The following is a 24,438-nucleotide window of genomic DNA, read 5'->3' as shown; positions in this document are numbered from 1 at the left end:
AGTGAACATTGTCATGCCGAGCTCGGCTTAGCACATCTCTATCAAGTATCGGTGCCCTCTGGAGAAGTGTTTCGGGGGGGAAGAACAGTTTATTTTGAACATCTTTTTGCCCATCTTCGTCTCCCTCTGCACACACTGCCAATGGGTACGAGTGAATGTGTGCAGGGAAGCAAACAGCAACACACAGTGAGGCGTTCAAAGTCAGATGATGCCGATTTGAGAGACTCCTGCAGACACACTCTCCCCTGCGTAACATTGTAAACAAAGTATCCAAACACCAAACTCTCCACGTCTTTTTGTTGACAGTGTCAGCGGCGCGATCCAAGCTTCCTCAGAATAAACCCGAGTTATGGAGTTTGAGCGAAAGAGAGAGACATAAAGTTGGAATGTCACCTTCTGCTCCTTGGCACCTCGGCTATGAGGGCCACGCAGAGTGCAATGGGGCACAGTAGGGGCCCCTCTGAACCTTAGCCTTGGGACAGATGGCAGGTTTTGGACCCTTGGCCCTGCTAATGAGCGGGTCGTGCCAAGCGGAGTAGGACACGGGGACGAAGGTCAGGTTGCTCCATCAAAGCCGTGATCTGCCATGTCAATGGGGTGGGGCCACGCCCAGCTGCTTAGCTGGTGGTGACATGCGGTACGGTCGCCAGCAATGGGTTGTTGGCATCAAAGGCTTAGGCTCATTCAGAAAATGGCACGTCTTTCCAAAGCATTACATTGTGGCCTGAAAATGCCAAACTGATAAGCATGCTGCTTGGCTCAAACTGCCAGTGCCACGGCCGTAATGAGACACATACATAGACACGGTGCATCTAATTAAAAGTGATATTTTGCGTCCTTTATAGGCCGGGAGCCAGGCCCAGCCCTTTTTTTCACGATTATTTTCTGTTAGCCTATACTTTGGGCCATCACTAGATGGTAACGACCACTTTGTTTGGACCCAAGACCCTTTTTTTGAAAGCTGCTTTTGGCTACATGATGTCCTTGCACATATGAAGTTTCTGCTGTTCCATAAATAGTCTTACAGGTATGAAATTTGGCAGGGAGTATCCTGAAACGTATGGGAAAGTAACACAGTAAGATTAAGGGGCGTGCTGCCATTGTATTTTGAAATATTACCCATAACATTTTCAAAAAGACTATAAAAAAAACACAAATTCTCATAAAAAGTGATGGTTTTTCAGCATATTTTGTTAAAATTCACTGTCTCACATGTATGTAAAAAAAAACTGCCCAAGCTTCAGTTTGAGCACAAGATGACCTTTCTGTCTTCACAATTACCCCTGCTGTGACCAAAATGCTTTATTGTACCTCAAATCAGAAAGAACAGAAATGTCAGTTACCAACCTTCCAGATGCCAAATGTCATACCTGTAAGACTATTTATGTGATTACAGTAACTTTATATGTGCAAGGACATCATGTAGCCAAAAGCCTCTTTGAAAAAAGGGTGTTTTGTGCCCCTGAGACCAAAAGGCCCTAAGTTGGGAGTGGTCGTTAACCCTAATCCTCTTTTTATGCCCCTGGGTGTAGGCTAACAGAAAATAATACTGAAAAAAAGGTAGCAAAAAACATATTCAGAAATATATCAAAGGCTCTTAAGACCTATTTTCTCACTCTGCTTCTTATGACGATCGATGCAGTCCAGCGTTAGCAGACAACTTCCTGCCACAGTTAAAACAGCTCTGGTTATTTCACATGACAGTTTCTAGCATCCTTGCATGTCTGCGTGTTCATCCTTGCGCTTATCACTTGGTTGGAGTGGGCGGGGCTTGCTGCTACCACACCCACGCAATCGTGCTCTAACAGATTAGCTTATTGTTGGTATTGAGAAATGCCGACCAACTCTTCAGGTGGCTTTAAAGGACAGGTAGAAGAAGTCAGTCTTAAAGCAACATTCCGACACGCACATTTGGATTTTTCCATATTTTACAGCTTTTTACCTGGAATCAAATGCTTTTTGTCCTGTGATTAACAAACAAGAGCACTCCAAAAAGCACCATCTCTCCGCACTCAAAACTTACTATATTTTATGTGTAGATAATTTTGAATACCATATAATATCCCTGCCCCCACTTAAAAATGAGGGACTATTTTGTGTTGGTCCTCAAAATAAAACCCAAATTAAATCAATTTTATGATCAAAATATGAAAAAGTTCAAGAGGGGCGAACACTTATGCAAGGCACTGCTTATTGAAAGAAAAAGCTAATTGTCATGGTTGGTTGTAATTATCCCTCCTCTTCATTCTGGCTGTGAAGTGATGCCTTTCTAGTGTGAGTATACTGTGGGAGATGGAAAATAAAATCTACAGTCATTATATAGAAACCTACTTCAAGTCAGCTACGCTTAGAAAAAGCTTCAATAGATTGTGAAAATCAAATGGTCTTTTGTACATCATTCCTTTTTACGTAACTATCTTTTCACTGCATCTCAACAAAGAAACCCCGTCCAAGGACACAGAAAGGAAACTTTGTTCATGTATTTATTGAGCGGTTGGTTAAAAGGATAACTATGTCTTAGTTGTTGCTCAATTTAACAATCAGAAAACCGATGATTTGTGATACAGGTCAGGGTTAGAAAACATTGGAATATGTACAACAAATATACTACATTGAAAAAAGGTAGAACAGAGAGTTTGAATAATCTCAATTTTTGTGATACTGAATAATATTTTAACACTTTTTTTATTTCATCCAGTATGTGAGCTGAACTTAGATTCATGGTGGATTTGCTTGAGCCAAGGATGATAAGTAAAGCATCTTGTTTAGACTAAAGGTGATTTTTTATCACATATGCCAGACCAAAAACATCTCATTTAAAAACACATGTAAAAACCATAGCTTGAAGTTGCTCCAGTGAAAAACATCTGTTACATATGGGAGGAACATCTGTTTAGATTTTGCCTAATTTTCATCTTTTTTTGAAACTATTTGAATCGAAAGAAATGGTGAATGCTGTTTTAGTTTGTGTATGCGCTGAAGCTGTTCCTCCCACATGGGCATTATGCTGTTCTTCTTATTTAGAAGCCTGGACACACCATCAGGATTTAAACCTGCATCCTTTCCAGGATCAAATCTGAAAAATGTTCAAACAGCAACTTAACTTGCACAGTTGGCCGATAGCAAACTTAATTTAGGGAACAAAAATCCAGAAAGTCGGATAATAGACTGGAGTCCAGGGTACATACCTGTCCTTTCAATAAACTGTGTGAGCTTTTTGTGCAGTTAGCGACATAACGAAAAGTGTTAGCTAACTGTTAGCAAAATACTTCACTTATTTTCTGTTTTAATAACTGTTTATTGATCAAAATAGTGTGAAGTGAAGCGCAAAATGGTAAGTAATACCTAAAGAAAACAGAAAACTAAAATAGAGTTCCAAGAGAAACACATAGCCTGCAGGCTAGCTACAGCAGTTCACCACTAGCTCTGCGAGTACTCACTGTAATACCCCCCTTAAAAACTGAATATGTAATTAAGATGCTCACTAAAAAGCCAGTTTGACTTGTCTAACTCAACTGCTGCATCCTTAAGTCAGTTTCAACATCAATAAAGCACTTTTGCATGTGAAATTCGACTGCCATCTTGACTTCCATTGTAGCTGCTTTAGGCTGGACAGTATAATACGCAGATCCTAAATGAACACATGAGAGAAAAAGAGTTGAATCCTGACCTGGCAGCACCAGAACACACCACAGAACTCAGAACTTAACCGTCTCCTGATCTGAATATGTACTTGATTTTGAGAATTGGCACCATTTCTGTGTGTGAAAAAGAGAAACGTGTGCGTAACACCACACACCACAGGGAGAATCCCTGCCAGGAAGCATCTTCACACCTCAGACATCTGCATTTTACACCTTAGTGGCAGCCGGATGGGCTTCCAGAATTGGTCACTTTATACAATCTTTGATTGGCTAAATATAGACACAGAAGCAGAGTCACATCTAGTTAAATATTATCTAAATGACCTTAACGTTGCCCTTTTATTCTGCCGATATGTGGAATATTTTATGTGACTCTTGTGAATGTTTTCCCCTTGATTTGATTTCTAATTTGCAATTCTGATTTGAAAGTGGCTCTTTTAGGTCAGACTGGAGCCAAAAATGATCTTTGTTTTCCCGTATTTATTTTTACAGTGAATCATGATCTGCATTCATATCCATCCCGGTTATCGATCCGACAGCCTCGCTCACATATAGAGCTGTTTTATCTGAGCCAACACTTCACCTCCGCTGTGAAGAATAGTGTGAAACGGCAGATATTGGTGGGAGAGACAGGCTGCATCCTGGGAGCTCATTTGTAAAGAGTACAGGTGTAAGGAGAAGGAGAGGAGACAGGTAGGAACTTGTGATGGATGACGAGAGCACACAGCGGACCAGTGACAGGAGAACATCAATAGTTAAAGCATCAGTGATGTATTGCATTTTGTAGTTTTTGCAGTTGAAGTTGAAAGTAGTTTGGGGATAGCAGCGGCCCACACCCACTGCTTTACTTTGTCATATTTAGGAGGCGTGATGCGTTTGAAACGTTATTGTCAGGCATAATCAGTCATCAGCCCGCTCACTGGAGGCTTTTTTGTTCCTCCAACCAAAGAGTGGAAGGGCGTTTGATTGACAGTGCATGACAGCCCCTCACATAGCCTGCCAAAGTCGCAGGTCCTGCCTATTAGATATTGTACTATGTGTGTATGTGTGTATTGTGTGTGACTGTGTGTGTGTGTGTTCGTAACCTTAAAATATCCTGTTAAGTTTGCGCAGCATTCAAACTCTTTCAGCACTGATGCCCTGCTTTACCTTCACACAGCTCCATAGGAAGACGGAGCCTGAATGCTTTGCTCAAGGACACCTTATCACAGCTAAAGTTGAGAGTCAGGACAATGTGGGCCTTTTAATTTCCTTTACATTTGGGCATTGTATAGTTATACCTTTTTTAACATCAACAAAAGAAAGTGTCATACATTTATTCCTCAGATCTGCCCTTATTGAAATTAGGCACTTTAGGTGCTGAGTAGCCTTTCATTATACACTTTTACCACATAATAGCACTACTTTAAGTGTTGGCTGACAGGGGCCTTGATGTTTTTCTCATAAAGCCTGAACTGAAAGAGACCACCACAAGCCAAATTATATAAATTCATAAGTTAATAATTATATCTTGTCCAAATCTGTCTGAGTCTTAAACTCTCAAACATGGCATATCATATTCATTTCTTCTACATTTGTGAAAGTTTGCAAGTTTTGTAAACGTCAATTTTACAAACTAGAGCACACTCAATGATATGTTATTATTACTGAGAGAAATACATGTATTACATACAATGTTACGCGTTACAACACTTCTAGATCTCTCTCTTTTTAAGCACACAACAAATCAGACAATGATAAAAACGGAACAAAGAAAGAAAGTAGTAATTAAAACCTCAAGACAAAAGAAAGGACAGGGGCAGAGAGGGGGATGAGATCAATCAGTGCAGTGTTTTCAGAGAATTAAAGTAGTCTGTGAAGGTTTGCCATCTTTTATAAAATTTGCAAAGGTTTCCTTTACTGGAGTATCGTTTTTTTTCCAGTTTAATAAAGGACATAGTGTCCATGAGCCATTGGGAGGTAGCTGGTGGTTTGGGGGACTTCCACCTTAGTAGAAGTTGGCGTTCCAGCAATTCATGAGGTGAAGGCTGCACCAAAAATGTGCTGTGCCAGGGCAAATGTCAACTTTCACGTTAAATATTTTAGAGAGAGTTTTAAAGTTATTAGTCCAATAGCTCTTCACAATTAGGCATGGAAAAAACATATGACTTCAGTTACGTAGAGAGGCGTGGCATCTATCACAGATGTTTAATTACACAGAGCCGTGCTTTTGAATAATGAACTCTATGAAATACTTTTGAATGCACTCAGCCAACAGTCCTCAGTAAAGATGACCCCCGATGGTCATAGAAAATTGAAGTAGCAAAATGTCTGACATGTCATGTTGTGTAGATTTTAAAATACAATGATTGTAATTGATATGGAAGTGTTTCACAAAGACCACCCTTTGTACCACTGCAGACAGCACAGAACAAAACAGTGTGCAGCCTTGCTAACGGCTTCCTGAGGCTGAACTTTGACAGAGCTTTGAGCTTTATGCTAATGTCAGCAAGCTAACACGCTCATAATTACAATGGTATGGTAACATTTTGCTAATTACTTTACTAAAGCTGAATCCTGCTGGCTAATAGAATCCATGATGCAAAGTGAATTATAGCACGAATAAATGATGAACACATATTTCACTTCAATGTAAAATGGGCCTAAATGCTTATTTGTGTGTACACCAGGGTTTATATTTGAGGAGTCGTGCAGCAGCTAAACTTTGAGAGGGATTCTTCATGCTGTGACTCACAGTCAACACATAAAATCATAAAATACATCAATTACAGCATGATTCAATCTGTTCTAGAGCCATTCTGTGCAATCAACATTAAATTGAGAATGATAAGCTGAAGTTAATATTCAGCATAAGGAGGCTTTAGTACACACTTGAGACTCACAAAAGAGAGACACTCTCCAGGCTCATGACGAGTCCCTCCCACTTCCTCCTTCCACAGAGCCTCATGAGAGAATCAGCAGTTTTCTGTTCCATGTAAAGACTCTTAAGCAGGAATCAGGTCATAAAAATATATAAGGTACTTGCAAGAGCAAAAAACACATGAACATATTTACATTGCCAGAAAGTAGAACCACTGATTTTTGCTGGAAAACTTCTTATATCCCTCTTGGGGTGTTTTTTTATGCATTTTAACAACACCTATGACGGCCCACAGACACTTTGGTTCAATGCTTGTCACAGCATGACATCATACTCACGCTGAACTCAAGTCTGCCTCTGCATCATTGTTTCTGGGCAGCAAAGAGCCGGTCTGCCTCTCCTGCTATGAAACAGTGCCATCTACGGAAACATTGAGGCCTGTAAACGCAGCCAGTTTTAATACATATCCTCCTCCTCTGGAAATACAGAGGCAGGATGGATGCGTGGTGTGCAGCCATTTGTTTATGATGTTTAAAAATGAAGCTCCGCGCCACGGTAGCTGCTATATATTTTTATCTGACCTGATTCACATTTCCTCTCAGGAAGCCTTAAAGATATAGAGTGAGAGAGAGAAATTGCTCCCAAAAATTAGCCCTGGATAAATCCAGGGCTTATGTGACTGTAAATATCCCTCTGACAGCTGGAAATGGCACTAATATGTCAGGCTTGGCTGCTGTCATTCATACTTAGAGGTTTCCGCAAAGGCTTGTCCCTTCAAAGCTACCTTGGGATACATCAAACTTTTTTTTATGTTTTTGCCTGCAGTTCTGCGGCTGAATTTGTATGGGTAACATTGAGATATATTTTTATATGTATAGGCTATGTTATGTGTGGTCAATCTCAGTGTCATAGTGTTGTAGAAGGTGGTTGCAAGTTGTGACATATCGGTTTTTTTTACAGCAAGCATTTAAGGAGATTTGATTTTTGCCTCAGGAGCTTAATAGGCGTAGTTGAAGTCAATAAGAGATCAAAGCAAAACAACCTCCTAATTACACAGAACATATGTTTAGGATTAAAACATGGAATTTTTCACAAATACAAATTCCAGTTTACAGAGACATCTTGTAGAATCAGCTGTACTTTGAGTTTAGCACTAAGTAGCAACTGTTAGCATGCGCACATTGTGAACTAACAAGATGGTAGACATTAGCTGAACGTATTGTACATTACTATCTTAATTTTTAACATGTTAGCAAGGAGGTGTTAGCATTTAGCACAGCGCTACCTACACACAACAGATTGATTGATTGAAGAAGAGCTAGCATGGGTGTGGACTCCTTTTCTTGCCAAGCCTTCAACTTGCTGTGGGAGTTTAAAACGCTGACTTTGTTGTCGTTGCACTCGCCTCTTTGTTTTTGTTACATTTCTGATACCACAATGTTCAAAATCTCAAACTATTTTACTTCTGGAGTTAATCATTGAGATGTTTGGGATTTTTCTTTCTGGTACAACATGTTCTTTTACAGTGTAATGAGACCTCTTGTAGCTTTAACAGTTTTTACTGTATAGCCCTAATAAGCGAATTTTAGCATGCTAACATAAATTGCAAAGAATGCAATCGATCTACAGCTTTTATGTTTTAAGGTTTGTTTCATTTATGATGACATAATAGCCTGCATTTTCTAATATATGCAGTGGAGTTACACTCACTAGTGGGATAAGGTAGCCCAATCACCCAACAAACAGGGTACGTTCCCCAGACTTTTAAGTGACGTAACGTCCCCCTATTGGTCCCCATCACAACATTCTCTTGGGGACGGTACGACGGACGATATTTTGCGCCACAAGCGTGCACACACGCAGAGTAAAAAGACAGTTTTCAAGTTCAGTGGAAGTTAAAGATTTGTAACATCAGACTTTCACGCAGGGCTTGCTTCATTCTGACAAAACAATTAAGATAATGAAATATGAAAATGTTTGTGGCAATACCTCACAACTTAAATCTAAGCTTTACGTGATTAACTAAAAAGGTGGTTAGCATAAAGGCGTTAGCATTTAGGACAGTTGAGGCTAAGTATTGTGTCACAGAACAGCTAGCATAGCTGTCCTTGTTAGCCTTCTACTGGTCCTGGAAATTTAAAAAGCTAACTCTGTCACAACTGAACTCGCCCGTGTATTACTAATTATTTCATCATTGCAAATATCAGGAAACTGTCCAAATATAGGAAATTTAACAAGTAAATAAATGTATCCATGTTGAATGGTTATGATACATTTTGAAGATGTGTGTTTACATGTGTGGAATCACTAGGGTTTGTGAATGTTTACATATTTTGGAGTATCTTTTCTCTCACAACTTTTGTCCTTTACTTCAGGTAACCATTCCACCCCGCAGACTCTTCACAGAGTTCATGGAAGGTTGCTCTGACTTTGCCTGAAGAAGACAGCCAGGTGGTAAGCATAGTCCCAGACAATCCCCAAGCAGGCAGATAACAATGAACTCATCTTTCACCATTTCTGTTCTCTATTAAATGAGAAATGTATGGGCCCAACCTTGGCTGAGCGTCCTGGGAATGAACCAGTGCCCGAGGATTCTGCGAGGCTAAGGGTTGGCTCTTGAGGGCCAAAAACCTGTCAGTTTCCCTCCCAATCTTAGCCCTCAATTACTGAATCAAAGGCGAGAGGAAAACCAAATCCCATCCTGTGCCTGGTCCGACAGGCTATCTCTCCCCACGTGTTCGCTCACTCTAACTCGAACGCACATGGAGCACAGCTCTTGGGAAACCTCGCAAGTGAGCTGCTGGTTGTGCTCCAAAGAAGCTTCAAAGTTCATTGCTCTTTCTAGGCAGGAGCACAATTGGGGTGAGTTGCAGATATCTCCTTACCTCTTTTTCCCACACACTCCTTTACATGTCGCTTCTTCCTAAGCTGCTCCCACATGAGCGTGTGCAGATGAGACATGTCAGTGTCGTTTTCATCCCACTTCCACTGCGTTATCTCCCTGCCTGTCCTATGAAGAAATGCACTTTTATCTTGTTATTTACTGAACACAAAGTCTCGTCGCATAAGTAGTCACAAGCTTATGCCTGTAAAAAAAAAACTACAGCAGTGACAGCTGGAAAATGAATGTGACTGACATCATTCGGCTGGTTTATATGCAGTGCTAACGGGCTGTGAAAAAAGGCCTGTTTTTTATTTTCCAAGATACACTTTAGATTTAGGATGGATATTCTCCAGATGATTACTTTTCAAGTTGGAGGAATGAAATGTGAGTTTGCTCAAAATCTCATGACAAAAAACAAGTGATTGGTACATTTTGGGAAGGGAAAGCTGGAAGGAAAGCTTTGTGCATGCAAACTCCAATGTTTTCCAACTCCCAACTCATCAAGCCTTCAGCGTTGTATGTGACCCTAAGCTTCAAAATATGACAAACTATGTTAAACTAGTGTCAGTTGAATTAGTGCAAGGCTACCCAGTCAACTTAACAATATGAAACGGAGATTTAGACTTTCAAAATAAAGCAGCCAAATTGGCCATAATAAAGCAACATCTGGTTAGAATTTCAAAATAAAGTTTGCTAACAAGCATTTAACATCTACAACTTTTATGTTGGCAACAATCATTAGAATATGGTTGACACTGTTTCACTTTTTGGTGATGTTTAGGAAGCAAAAGTTAAACTACTAAGGTATGTATGCTAGCTACATATGTAACTAACGTATACCCCTTAACTAACGCACAATTTTTTTTTGTTACCAACATGCCTATGCTACTTATAAAGACTTTTACATCCTCATAAATGAGATGCGTAAAGATCTTCCTCAATTCACTGATGATGACCATGTGATGCACTTAAGATTGTTTTGTTAACTGTCTTGATTTTATAACAACCTTTATTTCTTTCTTGTTTTTTTCTTCCAGATGGTGACATCATCCACGACGGGCAAAATTAAAGTGACTTGAGTCACTTTAGTTAAAACTCCACATCTACAACTTGGAAACTTGTCTCTTGTTCAGACATTGTCTCACAAAATTTTAATCATGATGATCCCTCGGAGCTGCTTCTCATTTGTCTTATTCTAACAAGGCTGCACACTCGGTGCACTTAAACATGTCTAATTCAAACCTCAGTGGGCTGCTGAATATTTTAAAGATGCCTCTGCTGGAGTGTTAACTATAAACCAAAAGGCAACACCGTGAGTGTTTTTCTTATCCTGCATTGCCTGTTTTGAATCCCCCTGATTCAAAACACCTTCACTCAGCACTGACTGCTGTTCATGATGAGCCACAGTTCTCCTAGAAAGCTGTGCGAGGCAATGAATAGATTTTTAATAGACATCTCTGGCTTTCATTACTCAAGGCAGCAACTGTGTACACACCAGCTTGTTTTTGCCGTCCTCTAACAAGCTGCCGAGCTGCACAGTGGAGAAAAGCTGCTGCTTAAGTGAGAACAATTGATATTTAAGTTAACAACATGCTGAATGGGGGAAGCAGGAGAGCTGTTGTGTTAGGATCCTTTGCCAAACAGAGTGATTAGTTCTTTAGTGCCATTATTCAGTGCTTTTATGTGGTGGTTTTTAGGGGATAACTTTAAACTGTTAAATGTGGATAGTTAGTGTTTTAAGGTTATCTCCAACCATTTAATCTACTAACTGCAACACAGGATTCTTAGTCATCCCTGTGTTGTTATTGACCATATTCACATGGTGGTCATTTCCCCCTAATATCATGTTTAGGGTGTGAGGCTCAATGTCATACTGCTGTACTCCAGGTTATAAACTGTATAAATGTATCAAATTATCGCCTCTTGATTGATCAGCAACTAAAAAGACAATTGATAGTGAAAATCTGGAGGGATAAGGGGCCATAGTCAAGGTAAAACAACGTATTTAATATCCAGTTAGCTGCTTTCAGACAAAAGCTAATTTTAGCCTTCAGTCACTTCCTTAAATATTACTGTTAGCTCGGAAGTGGCTACATGATGGATTAGAAAAGGAGGTTAATTTCTAGCTTAATTTAAGCAATGCTCAAAATTACAGCTAACTTAAACTGCAATGTTTTTTTATTGTTAGCAAGTAATTGGTTGATGCTAATAATGGCTGTCGTCTAACAGTACTTAATGGTTTATCAAAATAGGTTATTAGCCTATAACCTGAAATTTGACCAGTTTCTGCATTCAGCCACTTGCTTAAACATTACTGTTAGCTATGAAGTGTCTGAATGCTAATATAACGATTTGCTAGGGCTACACAATGGATTAGAAAAGGAGGTTATTCCTAGCTAACTGTAATGAATGCTAGAAATTACTGCTACCTTTAACTTCAACTGCAATGTTATCTGATTGTCAGCAAGTAATTGGTTGAATGCTACTATTAGCTGTTGTCTAACGGTACTTAAAGGTTTATCAAATAAGTCATTGTAACTTAAAATTTGGCCAGTTGCTGGCCACATGATGGATTAGAAAAGAAACATAATGCTCGAAATTACGCTAACTTCTACTGCAACGCTAGCTGGTTGTTAGCAAGTAATTGGTTGAATTCTAACGTTAGCTGTTGTCTAACGGAACTTAATGGGTTATCAAATATGTCATTATAACTTCAAATTTGATTGACGCCTCTTTGGATTTTATTGCCATTTCAGTTGCTGAGCAGTAAAATAACAGTCAAAATAAATTGGTTACTATGACTTTGATCCTTGAACAAAGCGGAACGACATAAAAGCATTTGACCTCCCACCTTGAGAGTGATGCCAGAGAAAAATAGCCGCAGTGTGAATAAGGTTAATTGTGCGACCTGAGCAAATGTAATATAGCCTCACCTGCCTCTCATATTACAATATTGTAGCCCTGAGCTACAAAAAGATTATACAAACAGGGTTAGTTGGTGGTAGATGCTTTGTTTTATGTTTAATGAAGCACTTGAAGCATGTGGAGAAGAGCAGTAATTAAGGCAAAATGTTATCCAGCTGGTAATAATTTTTCAACTTCTAAAAAATAATACATTAGTTAAATTTTATTGGTGACAAATGTCAGCCTGTTTCACAAAGCTGTGCAACAAAAATAGAAGGTTATGAGGGAAGCTGTGATCAGGGATAAAAGCCCAGGGTACTTACTGAAAGCATTGTTAGGGACAGATTGGACAACCATTAAAATCTGTAGAATTAAGACCCATGCTTGAAGAGATTTTTTTGTGCTTTGTTTCATTTCATGTGGAGCTGCTAAGGCTCTTCGGCCATGGGAGACATTTCTGTAAGGCCTCTCTCTGAACCCTTCAGTCATGGCCATTACCTGTATAGCAACATCTTCAGACGAGCAGCATGATATCAAAGCGTTTCAATGTCAATAGTCTCTCGAGGGACTGAATCTCGAAGGGCTCTTATATATGAGATGTTGTTAAATCTGCTCACACATGGCTGTGGTTTGATAGACATGGACGATTTTTCCCCACTCTAAATGGAGAGCTGTATGACAGGCATGGTAGTCCAGTTCCAGTTGTACTGCTGGATAACTATAAGTAGCTTACTTTTAAACCCACAGGGAAATGAAAGTAAATGTTTCCATGTTCTATCTTGTGTTAACTGTTAATCTCTTGTTTTATTCTGAATGTGTCATCTTTATATATTCTTGCATGAAAATCCCCAAAGTTCTTTAACAAAAACCTCTCTTGTAGCGAAATACTTCCCCACCCAATGTTTTGCTTAAAAATACCATATAATGACGCAATTTTAAGTACTGCAATTGGTTCATAACATTTAATTAGATCCAACATTGTCTCAGCAATCAGGTGTATAGGAGTAACAAGCATGATGCCTATAAGAGCTGTTTGAATTTCATTACTGGATTGAAACGTTATCATGTATCAAATATTACCCACAATGCCAAACAATATATTTCATTCCAATTTTGTATTATTGCTTGGCTTATCATTAAAGCTACTGTGAGAAAGAATTCGGTTTGTGTTGATTTTGGCGCCACCTGTGGTCAAAGCCGTACTTTTTTATCTCTTTACTGATTTGTTCAGTGGTGATTTTATACTAAAATCTTCTCCTGCTTTCTTTAATAGATATATGTATCACTCACTTAAAATGTTTGCCCTGGAAAATGTAAACAAAGGCAGCGTACTGTTAATCTCTTCGTCTGACACCTACCCCCCCCCCGCCAGCGGTTTCAAGCATTAAAAATAATTATATAGAAATAATCAATCTGGTCGCTGATGGTCTGGTTTGCTTTTGTAGCTCATATAGAGTAATCAGAATTTATTTCAGTCTGTTTTATAACCAGTGAAAAAATCCTCACAGGAGCTTTAAAGTGGTAAAGAATGTGATCATTTTAAAATTAATGGGGATTAATTGGCACAAAATACAAACCCTTTAAGCACAGTTTTATCTGAAGCTAAAACTAAGAGTGTCGGGTATGTGTCAGTTATGGATGGAAGTTCTTATTCGACACTGAAAAATCCCGCTGTCAATAGGTGTGGATTTGTCAAGGACAGGTGTTGATTGGCGAGTTCACAAACAGAATTTATAAGGTTCACAGAAATGTGTTCACCCGCCCTCTATATTCACTCATGAGACAAACTTGATGTGTCTTCATCAGACACTTCTGCTCTTTGGAAGACGATAATCATACAACACTATTTCTACCTAATTACATTTTGCAATGATGTGCGATTGTGAATAGATGCCTTTTATCACATAACTATGCAACAAACTTTAACGAGTGTTTGTTTGTCTGTAGTTGTCAGAATTTACACACTTTAATATACAGCGTGTTGTTGTTTTTCCGATCCTTTTCATGTCTCCCAAATGCAACACTGCCGGCTCCATCATTGCCCTTTTAACGAGGCGATATCCCGACACATGGGAGCAGATGTTGCAAAGAAAACACATTGTGACGTGACTGTGATCGATGCCCACCTCCCACCATATCCACTGCATAATTTGGCGGATGGCATCAGGATAACAACCTGCATTATGTGGAGACAGCTGTCGCCATGGCGCCTGGGCAGCCATCGCATTGGCTCCCGCCTTATTACAGGGAGAGGCGGGGAAGCCAATTAGAGTGATTTACAGCTTGTTTGTGTCGTCACCACCTTGAAACCTGTGTCTCGGTCCAGCTAAAGGAAATGCATGGCTACCTGGGTGGTAATAAGGAGGGCAGCAGAGTTGTTTATTAGGGAAAAGTAATGTGATTCTGCTCCAGATGGGCGATCTTTTTAACTTAAGTGTGTCCTGTAAGTAAAGTTAATGAGAGTAGGGAGGATATAGGGAAAGCAATGCATTATTATAATGTGCTGTAGAGATGTTTAATTTCAAAACATGTCTTTTATCCTCATTTTGATCTTTTTATTTCAGTGGCAAGAGATATATTTTTTTTATTTTTCATATTGTGATGCTGTATGTTTTGTAGTTGATTACTTTTTTATGTTTATTTCCCAGTTATATGTATTTTCTATTATCCAAAACTTGAAACTCGAAAGCCAGTGTATTTTCATTTCCTTTCATGTATCCTGGCTTCCGTGACCTATGTGTCATTACAATGCAATTCAAAACTCCTTGTGAATTCCTTTGAAACAAACATACATTGCCATAAGGACATTTCTGTCTGTTTTTCAATGTAGAAACCTGAATGATGTAAATGAGCAGCGGCAGCAGGTTTGAAGGTTGTTGCGGTAATGAATCCGATACAGTGTATTTGATGAAACGAAACGGCGAGGCAGATGGAAACTAGAAGATGGCATGACCGTGTGAAATACAGGAAGAGGACTTGTGATTGACTGTCACCGGTAATCCCAGCAAGCTTTGAAGTGTAAAATGATAATGGGATACAGTTTGAATGTATTTGCACTTCCATCAACAGCTTGAGAGGTCACAGGAATAGCAACTCTCACTGTGAGAAGAAGATGCTGCATAAAGATTCATAGAATATGATAAGATATGATAGCAGAAGACTGACAGTCTGTTTCTGTGGATAGAAAAAGAAGAATGTGGCAACAATGGACATTTGGTTGCAGTCTAGCACTGCAATGCTCATTTAATGAGACCGGTGGTAAATGCAATGTTTATATGACCACTTTTTATAAACAGTTCTTGTTCAGTTGAGACTAAGTAATATACAACAACAGTACGAAACAGAATGTTAAATGGCAATGGTAAACATGGAGGCTTCTGTGAAATATATCATAAGAAAGGTAAAGCTTTCTCTTCGTATAGCTAAAGATAGCTGCAGTTACGCTCCAGCCCAGTAGGTGGCGGTATCCAAAAGTGAAATCGCTCTATCAGCGACACCGAGCTTCGTCGCTTGCTTATGACTAATTTTCCCCGCGACATTCAACTGTAGCTGGCGAGCTCGCGAGCGCACAGCTTTCTGGAGAAGTATTGGTGAATTTCCTTTTAAAATGCTCAAAAAGAAGTCGAGTAGTTCTGAAAAGAAAAGAAAACACTCGCAGAGTGAAGAACGACATGACAGCACTAAACGTAGAAGTACGGAAGCCAACCCGGAGGTGAGATGTTTAAGCTAACGTAGCTTTCATGCTAATGGTATGCTAGGTGCAGATACAGTATACCTGCCCAGCCGTTGTATTAGTTCGTAGACGCTTATGACGCGGAATTTGGAAACACTGTCACAGTAAATTACTTTTGAATATTACGCTAAACTGTAGACAAGCTGCGAGTATAAACTAATTTGGTTAAGACCAGCTACGTTTGTTAAAATACATATTACAGTAACATTGAAAGCCTCTCTGCTGTAGTTTGTGACTGTGTCCGGTTGCACGTTTGGAACACTGGAACACTAACGTTCCAGTAATGCGTCGCTGTATCGGCTATCTTCATTTGGCTACATTGTGCCACTAATTGAGTTTAAATACAGTATAACAGCAGTTGCAATTGTTTGGTTTTTGTGACCAAGATTGCTTAACCATATACAACAGAGACTTTCCTAATATTGCACTTGGCTCTGATACTGTCAGTGTAGGAAACACTGCTAGAAAGCTAGCTTGGTGTTTTGTAAACCAAGGGGTGTGCATGCATTTATTTAGTGGTCAAGTAATCCTTAATCCTGTTGTCATAATAACCCAGAATTGTGAACTAATTTGTTAACAGGTTATATTTTTCATTTGATTTGTTTATTCAATTGTCAGTTGATGCCAAAAACATTTTATTGTACTGTACAAAGCCAAGGAATAAACTAAAAGTAGAAATTAAATAATGTTTTTGACATCACATTTAAGCAATTTTTAATTGTGAAACTGTATTTAGTAACACAGATAGGGATATTTTGACAAAAACTATACATTGTTACATTTATGGAAGTATTTTACCACAAAAAGCTAACTCTAATATCTTAAAACATTTGAACACACGAAAAAACTCTGGTAAATTTACAGCATCATTGCTGCAAACCTGTAAACCTTTTTTCAGGAGTAAAATTGTGGTAACATGTTGTTTTTCCTCAGCCGGACTCTAAAGATGAACTCGCTGATCCAGAGCTGGACAGGATTGGCAGTGACATTGAGGATGGGGGACTTGACCTCAGCCTGCCGTTCAAGCCCATCACTGCCTACGTCACTGACAAGCGGGAGATGCTGGAGCAGTGTTTCCATGTGCTGGGGGACAAGAAGCTTCAGAAAATGCTGCCTGATGAACTTAAGGTATGGGTGTGATCATGTGAACTCCCTTTTATATAACTTATATAACTCTCTAGAGTAGGGACTGAGATTGAATCAAAATAAACATCATTTTCTCAATGTCTGAGAGTATCCACACTTAGAACCCATGTGGTCTTCATTCATACAGAAATTCTGTAACAACAATTTACAGAACTCCGAACAAGCCCAAGAATGTAGTAAGCCTCATTTTACAACAACTGCAATGTTGTGTTGGACTCCCATAAATACTTTAGGTGTGAGTCCACAACAAACAAATTTCTTTTTTGCCGTCACGCTGAACTTTTAACGACAGTTTGTGCATTTATGGACCACTTATTGTGCATTGCCAAGTGTTCTTCCAACATGTATGGCCATATTTTGCACTGTTGGCTTGCTACATTCCAATGGCACCAGCTTTGCTTGAGAGAGCAGCAACATCTTGAGCAATAGTGATCATTGCATGGGAAAGGTTTGTTCATATACTTCATTATTATGGTGCACAAGTGGTTTCATTTCATGGTTATTGCTTTGAAAGTCACCATATCTACATTTTACGAGATAGAAACAAGCTGCTGTCACTTTTACACACTGGGTGTTAGTTACTCATCTATAGCTGTAAATGAGCTATGGATCTTAAAGCAAATTGTTAAATAGGTTAAAAACATACCTATGTTTTTGCCCGCTCTAGAAAGTGTACGTTTTGTATTAAAAATGTGATCTAAGATGTCTGAATGGGGGAGAAATAAATCCATATGCGGCTTACACATTGTCAAAGAAACCATTTAAACACATTGTCATTCACAGGACTGTAGTTTAGAGGAAATCAAAAAGCTGTGCTGGGAGCAACTGGAGCCGATCTCTGACAAAAATCTTACTCAGATCCTAGCAGGTAAGACTTCATCACAGCTACATACTCAAACTGTCTGTGCTTAATACAATGTAGTACAACAAAGAGAAGTGTTTTTATTCACTTAAAGCTGTAATTTGTGTCTAGGTGAAGAATTGACATCTGTAAGTGGCGACAAAAACACAGAAGAGACCTTAGAAAGCCAGTAAGTGAACAGTGTAATGACGTATTCGGGGAAATATTTCACAATAATGTAGTTTTTTCTTACAGTGTTTAATAAGTTTATTTAATTTTTCAAGGCAAGACAATAATGTGGACTCAACATCTTGCCTCAAGGAAACTGCAAAAACTGAGGACCCTAAGCAAGGTAATTAATATGTAATGTTAAAGAAAACATCCGCCAGGCTCTTAATCAAAGACTTCAAAGACAGGAAATAAGCTATAAAAGGAGTGTTTTATATTCTAAATGTGTTTGTGTAATTTTCTTCACAGAGGGTGTCGGCTCGGGTGAGGAGAGCGATGTCCTGAGCATAAACGCAGACACTTACGATAGTGACATAGAGGGACCCAAAGACGAGCAGGCTGTGAAAGCTGTGGACGGGGCAGGGAAAGTAGCGGACAGCAGCAGGGAGGGAGCTGACCCTGCTGTAAACGCTGACCCAACCGTAAACACTGACCAAGCTAATCCTGAATCCTCGAAACCGACAGCAGCAAAGAAAGACATTCAAAGCGATATAGACAAAAGTGTGAGTGAGATTTTGGCGTTTTCATCCACTTCGAGTAACGATGAAGCTAAAGAACAGACTGCGCCGCCGCAGCCTGCAAATGTTAGTTCGCCCGGTCAAGCCGGGCCTGTTTCAGGTCGTGCAGCAGCAGCAGCAGCAGCAGCAGCTCAGCCTTCTATTCAGCAGCTGGAGCTCCTGGAGTTGGAAATGAGGGCGAGGGCGATCAAGGCCCTGATGAAAGCAAGCGATGGGAAGAAAGCGAGTGCAACAAAACCTGTGTAGCTCATTTAATTTGTTTATTTTTTATGGTATAATGTTAATACTCCTGAAATAACGTTGTTGGTTTTTTTTTCCTAAACCTATTTGTTTTATTACTCCATATTGGAATGATGTTTTTGTGCAATATTAAACAAAGGCCTGTCCTACACCTACTGAATGGCTGATAGAAGTGATATTTTGAGATGTAATTTTCTGTCTGGTCACTAGATGGCAGTGTTGCCCTTCCACAGCACATCCAGCGGGAAGACGTTCAAGCGGCAGAGGAGCATGAGGTGATTTATTTGCTCACATTTCAGTCAAAATGGTTATGAAGTACACTTTTCAAACCGGTATGGGGGAAAATTGCTTGTTCATATTGAGTCTGCGACCATATCAGAGGGCTCTGTCACTTTGTATGTCGGCGGAGTAGATGGCAGCAGTGTGATGCTGTCATTTACAGCAGATGCAACTGCAGTATTTCTTCACTGAACACCTGTTTGACTTGTCAGGCTGAAGTATGCTTGGAAATAGCATGATCTCTTAACACCAGGTTTAAATGCATATCTGTTAAAGAAAAGAGGATATAAAGTGACGTGTATATATATATATATATATATATATATATATATAAGCACCTATACTTGCCTTATATTGGAGTGTTTTTGCTATAATTTATTCCTAAACTTCTTTGTTCCTCTATAAGGTTACAGTATAAGTGCAATTACATGCAGATGCAAAGCAAAACGCCCTCAACCCCACCACCCTAACAATGAAATGTGCGATAAGAATCCAGTGGCCTCCCGCATGTTTGCATTTAAAAGGGATATTACATGAGGCTGTGGAGGGTTAAATGCATCATTCTCTATGTATTTATGTTCAGGTGTCTTTGTGTTCATTGATGATTTGAAGAGGAAAAGCGTCCACTTTAGTTAAAAGGGATACAAACGATTCTGAAGTGCTCGTGGCGTCTATGATTGGTGAGTATTTATCAGTGTCATTTTGCCGCTATTAGAACGCCAATTATAATTTGGTGCGAGTAGATAAAAGGCTTTTAAAGCAGACCTCAAAATGAGTAGGCTGGGAAAGGATCGACAGAGATGAGATGATACTACTTACGTGGCGATCTTGAGGTTTGACGAGTCTATGAAAGGCACTGCTATTAGAGTCAAAACAAGGTTGTGCAGAAAGTTCTTGTGCCTACCGGTTGATATGTTCAACAGCTGCATCTGATATTGCTTCCTCAGTGTTGTGATGGGGCCTCTGGTACGCCATGCTCATTTATTTTATGGTGGTTTATCCGATCATCTTTCTATACCACAGTCCCTTTAACATTTTATCAAAAGATTCACGCTACTGCTAAGAAAAAAAATCAACAAATACATTGTTGGTTTATATTTTTAAAGAATACTCTTAAGGTATGTACTAGATGTTATTTAAGACCACAAGCTCCACATTGTGGGCTAGTTGGCTGTATAAAATGATTGCTGCACTTTATATCGTGATAAATACTTCATAGGTGTCAAGCTTGGCCAGTTGTCTGCAATCACCTTCTCTCCCCTTTAAGACTTCATCATCAATATCCAATACTCTACAGCAAAGTCAAATATTCTAGAGAAAACCCCCCCAGAATTGAACAATCTTGGTGCAAAGACCAGTTTTGTGCAGTTATTGAACTGTTTGTTAGCGTTTTTGCAAGAATACACTTCTTGAAAGTTGTTCCAGTCTTATCACAAAAACCAAACACAAAAAGTGAAAGCACAAGCATCACAGCTGCTGTAGCAAAGGGAATGTGTGTTTCATCTTAGTCTCTTGGTCCAACACTAAAGTCAAGCATGAAATAGCGTAGCAGTTACTGAATGGATTCTTAATGAATCGACATCCATTCTCCTTTAGAAAATGAATTACTTTTTTAAAGAATATTTCTATTGAAATTTTACAGATACAACTGGACTATAATAATCAAATCTTGCATACACTTATGCATACATACATATACATTAAAATAATGTAAACAAATGGAGAAAAATAAAAAGATAAATAAGACTAAAATAAAATAAAAATACAGACACCTTCACTCACATATTCATCCAAGGTATATCCACTTTGCTCCAAGGTAAAGCCTCCTGGCCTGCAGGAGTCCAAAGTCAACTAAAGTTGTTTTGAATTAACAGTTAAATCTTTTGGATATCTATACATATACACATCTTTGCTTGAAGAGGCACTCTTATGCTGCGTTCAAATGGATTCAGGCAGTCGGTAGACGGCAAATCGGACATAATTTTAGTGGATGAGAGCAGGATGGTAAAATGTAGTGAGGCCGGCAGAGATTACCGGTAACGGTAGACGGCATTGCCGTCCTCAGCAAAGGAATTTACAACCGGATGTTACTTACCTCCCTTACACATCCTACAGGATACACCAAGTGTAACATCTCCTTTTACTATCCATATTGGAAACGAATGAATGGCCTTACGCTTTAAGGGAAATGTAACAATAATTGTATGTGTGCAATAGAATATCAAGAGAAAGCTGCATTTATAGCTACAGATATTAGAATAATTACATAAAATGATGACAGGAAATACATTTATTGATTATATTCATCACCATAGCAACATCTTGTCATGCGTGTTATGTTTTGCTGTCCTGCCGTTCCGTTGGAGTGTTTGTTTGCTTTTCCCGTGCCGTGCAAAAGGTGTTCATCTGCTGTCTACAGTCTGCCTGAATCCATGTGCACGCAGCATTACTCCAACAATCTCATGTATTAATTATTTAACCATAAGTCACTGCCACAAACTTAAAAAGCTTCAACAAATATCCAAAAATAATCGAGCCCTCTCAAGCTGCTAACATGCTAAACGTTAGCATGTACATGCAAACATCAATGTTTAGGCTCGCATGCTGAGTTTAGTCACCATGCTATCTGCACTAACAGAGCGAACTGTAATGTCCCAGGCCATTGATGTTAGCTCAACTGTACTTCAAGCCGACTAATGTAGCATGCTTGAAATGCTAAAGATAGCACATGCATGCAATTTTTACCATTTAGAATGCTACCTGAAGCGTCCCTCTCATGTGTGCTAGAGTTTGCCCTTTTTTGGAGATTTGAGCTGCATTTCTTTTTCTCAGTAGCTGATGGGAATTGTAAAAGTAGCAGAAGAAGCATGAGTGTGTCTGTGGAAAAATTTAACCTGTCAGTCTAAGATAAAACTCTCGATTTAGCTTCGGGAACAAAGGGAAGCTCCACAGGGACGGAAAACGCTTTAGACAAATGTTGATGTCATTATTCTAAGAACACATCCTGTTTTGCATAAATAAAGTAATTCTCTTCAAGTTTCCTCGGTAGCGCCTCTGTTCTTTCTGCAGCAAGAAATTAAATTGAACTAACAGCTCACGCTGACAGGCAATAAATAACTTAGCACCTCCGTATGACTAAATGAATTGATTTCCCCCAGCAATGACTCATTGGACACATTTCATTTTCTTCAACTTTCAGACACAGTTTCTCTTCACAAAGTGGAGATGTTTAATGATAGATGTAGTTTGTTTTGACTAAATGCTCAATTCTGCATTTGCAATTCTCTTGACAGCTTCTTTTTGTAGAAAGTTTAAGCGTTTAAAGAGCGGTTGTTCATATTTAAAGTAGAGAGATTACTTAAAAAATGTCGAGTAGATAAAATAGCTAGACGTAGATGTATATAATTAAAACGTTGGTCTTTTTGTTTCTTGAATAGAGAAGAATGACTTTTGTTATATCTTCAATTCATTTGTGTGTGTCGTTTTTCTCAAAGAGGCCTAAGCTCGGCAGAACTCTGGGTGAAAAACGTGAACTTCATGAATGTAAGTTTGGTGCTATTTGGAAGAAAAAAAGCTCCTTTTATTTTCTTCACACTCCAAAATCCCTGAAAGAGATTCAAACATTTGATATTCCACTCCTGTGAAGTATCTGCATTTTGCGAAAATTCCTCCCCTCCACTGACTCCTCTGACATCTGACTTTCATATTCAACGCGTGCTCTCTCCCCGCATGGGTTTCCCCCCCTCCCCTCGACTCCGGGGTCTGCATTTAAATGGTGCATTAATACCATCAAACAAGCATTGAAATTCTGGCGTGTAGACCAGCGAGCCAATAAAGCAAAATGCTTTTGAAGGATATCGGAGACATCGGGCAGGGATGGATGACCTCGCACAATCAAATCAGCATAATCAAATAAAATATCACAATATTACATCAAAGCCGACTCCCGACGCGACGGCAACTGCAGCACGATCAACAAGCTCCATCCTCGGGGCATCGGTGCTTTCACACACAAATATTGTGTTTGATATCCTGAAGTGAATATTTAACATCTAATAGAGGATTGTGTGGCTTTTAAACGTCCATGTAATCTATGGTTAATCTTCAATTAGTAAACATGACTGATTCCCACTGAAATAAGCATGCAGACTGCAAACACTATCTGTAATAATATGCAAAGATTTAGCTCTTCTGAGAATTAAAAATGATAGCACCCAAGATAATTATGACAGCATCAGATTTCTTTTTCCACATCAATAATGCAAAACACTCTGAAGCTAATTACAGTATAATAACTCTAAAAGGGCCTTCGTGTCAAATGAAATACACATCATTTTTATTTAAAAAAAGTCACTATGCCCACTGCAAACAAATCAGAATCAACAGAACTGAAGTACTTATGTGCTAGTGCAAGTATTGTTTCATATATGTGCACTAATACTGTGTATGATTCTTCCGTATCGGTGATACACTGTGGCCTGTTAGTGCCAAGGTAGAAAAAGATAAGTATCATCTAATAACTTGAAAGTTTTAATGTTACAAAAACCTGTTTTTCACATTATAACAAGATATTATCACTTTATTTTGACACAAGAATTTTTAAAGTTATAAATCATTTTTTATATTGATATAACTTAAAACGTTTCTTGTTACAATGTGATAACTTTATATTCTTATGGCATGAAATCTTTCCAGTAATAAAGGGATACTTTAGCAAAATTCAACTTCCTGTGATATATTTAGGTATTTTATTTAATAAGCTGTCACAGTGTAGCTTTTATCCATAGAGCCATAGTCACTACCTCATCAGCACCAAAGATATAGCATTTACATTAGTCTTTAATCTGTTATATCCTGCCTATCAGTAATGCACATGTGCATGTCTCACAGAGCAGAGAAGGAAGCAGGGTAACTACAATATATCACAAATTATAAATGAAAACAAATTAGAATTAAGGACTAGTATAAATAGGAAAGATTAGTTGAACGTACAAAATAAATGCATTATTAAACCCAGGATTCTACCCCCTAACATGGTGAGACTCATTCTTCCTTCTGTATAGCCCCATGCATTTTAAAAGCCTTCCCGGTGTATGCAAACTAGTTCATAACATGATTCTCCTTGAGAGTGATTTAAATTTGACTCATAACTACGGTGGCC

At 38.9% G+C, this 24,438-nt stretch overlaps 1 protein-coding gene across 1 annotated transcript; it reads left to right on the top strand.

Annotated features, from left to right (window-relative positions):
• The first annotated feature begins 15,837 nt into the window (after positions 1–15,837).
• LOC138601067 (caspase activity and apoptosis inhibitor 1) lies at positions 15,838–19,145 on the top strand. Its single transcript, XM_069672646.1, has 6 exons — positions 15,838–16,004; positions 16,959–17,153; positions 17,955–18,039; positions 18,145–18,202; positions 18,297–18,364; positions 18,490–19,145. The coding sequence occupies exons 1-6, from the start codon at positions 15,900–15,902 to the stop codon at positions 19,002–19,004; spliced, it is 1,026 nt and encodes a 341-aa protein (XP_069528747.1). The 5' UTR covers positions 15,838–15,899; the 3' UTR covers positions 19,005–19,145.
• Positions 19,146–24,438: the final 5,293 nt, after the last annotated feature.

Source organism: Semicossyphus pulcher, unplaced genomic scaffold, assembly GCF_022749685.1.
Source record: "Semicossyphus pulcher isolate SPU_LCO1_2020_fin unplaced genomic scaffold, fSemPul1.0.p SCAF_21, whole genome shotgun sequence".
In the NCBI taxonomy this organism is placed as follows: Eukaryota; Metazoa; Chordata; class Actinopteri; order Labriformes; family Labridae; genus Semicossyphus; species Semicossyphus pulcher.
Note: the sequence above shows the minus strand (reverse complement) of the source record. Positions and strands in the feature narration are given on the sequence as shown.